This window comes from Lottia gigantea, assembly GCF_000327385.1.
Source record: "Lottia gigantea unplaced genomic scaffold LOTGIsca_84, whole genome shotgun sequence".
NCBI classification, from domain to species: Eukaryota; Metazoa; Mollusca; class Gastropoda; family Lottiidae; genus Lottia; species Lottia gigantea.
In genome coordinates, this window is record NW_008710779.1 from 231781 (window position 1) to 233375 (window position 1595).

General features: G+C 24.8%; 1 protein-coding gene across 1 annotated transcript in view; it reads left to right on the forward strand.

Annotated features, from left to right (window-relative positions):
• LOTGIDRAFT_169285 (hypothetical protein) overlaps positions 1–1595 on the forward strand; it is a gene marked incomplete at both ends in the record, with an annotated part of 19059 nt that overhangs the window by 4619 nt on the left and 12845 nt on the right. The window contains 3 exons of the mRNA XM_009067604.1: positions 91–153; positions 188–310; positions 699–827. Of these exons, the coding sequence (XP_009065852.1) occupies positions 91–153; positions 188–310; positions 699–827 (315 nt within the window). The remainder of the gene's footprint in view (positions 1–90; positions 154–187; positions 311–698; positions 828–1595) is intronic.

Below are 1595 nucleotides of genomic sequence, written 5' to 3' on the forward strand. Positions count from 1 at the left end.
CAACTGGTAGTAACTGTAACCCAAGTGATACACAGTCATGTACTGGTAATTTAACATGTAATAATATAATAATGATAATTTATTTTATAGAAGTAGAATCTGATAGTAACTGTAACCCAAGTGATACACAGTCATGTACTGGTAATTTAACATGTAATAATACATATGATAATTTATTTTATAGAAGTAGAATCTGGTAGTAACTGTAACCCAAGTGATACACAGCCATGTACTGGTAATTTAACATGTATCAATAATAAATGTGGATGTCAAGATGATCATTACCTATATGATAATAATTGTTATCCAAGTAAGTTTTTGGTTAGCGTGTTTTCTCATTAATTAACTTCATGTACAATAAGTAAGTATGTTATATGTTCTGTACCTTTTATCTTGAATTATTACAGCGATAAATTATAATCCCGTGGGATGATATATTTTGAATGAAATATTTGAGAAATCAGACTCTTTTAGTGAAAAAAAGTAAATATATCAAAATCCGATTAACATTGTTAGAAATCCGAGGAAACTGTTTTTTAGTTCTGACTCTTCTCTGGCTGAGAGACCGGAGAACTAACTAAATAATATTCAAAAACATATTTTAACCTATTATTAAATACAGAATTAGATAGGTAGATGGCTTTGAAAATATTATATTTATATCATCTATCTGCATGTTATTTTTATATATTTTATAGAATTAGGATATAATGGAGATTGCAGTAATTCAAATGAAGTCTGTATTCCTGATTTAATATGTTATACTGCTACTTCAACATGTAAATGTAATACTGGTTATTATAGATCTACTAATCAATGTAAACCAGGTAATAATATATCTATATTTAGTGATACATATAAATAATTATAAAGTTATAAAGATAGTAATTCTAGATGTAAATATAAATCTGGTGAATATAGATGTGATAATCAATGTAGACCAGGTAATAATATATCTATATTTAGTGATACATATAAATAATTAGAAAGTTATAAAGATAGTAATTCTAGATGTAAATATAAATCTGGTGAATATAGATCTGATAATCAATGTAGACCAGGTAATAATATATCTATATTTAGTGATACATATAAATAATTAGAAAGTTATAAAGATAGTAATTCTAGATGTAAATATAAATCAGGTGAATATAGATGTGATAATCAATGTAGACCAGGTAATAATATATCTATATTTAGTGATACATATAAATAATTAGAAAGTTATAAAGATAGTATTTCTAGATGTAAATATAAATCTGGTGAATATAGATCTGATAATCAATGTAGACCAGGTAATAATATATCTATATTTAGTGATACATATAAATATTTAGAAAGTTATAAAGATAGTAATTCTAGATGTAAATATAAATCTGGTGAATATAATTCTGATAATTAATGTAACTAAGTAAAAATATAGGTGATGCATATAGATAATATGCAATTCTTAAAGAAGTAATAACTACCATTCCTATTCTAAGGTATTTCAGACACTTACTTTTTACATCCAGATTGTCCTGGAAAAATCAGGTTGTTCCAAAACTTTTTGATCTTTTGAATTTTATATTCTTATATTTCTTAGAGTCTGTTCT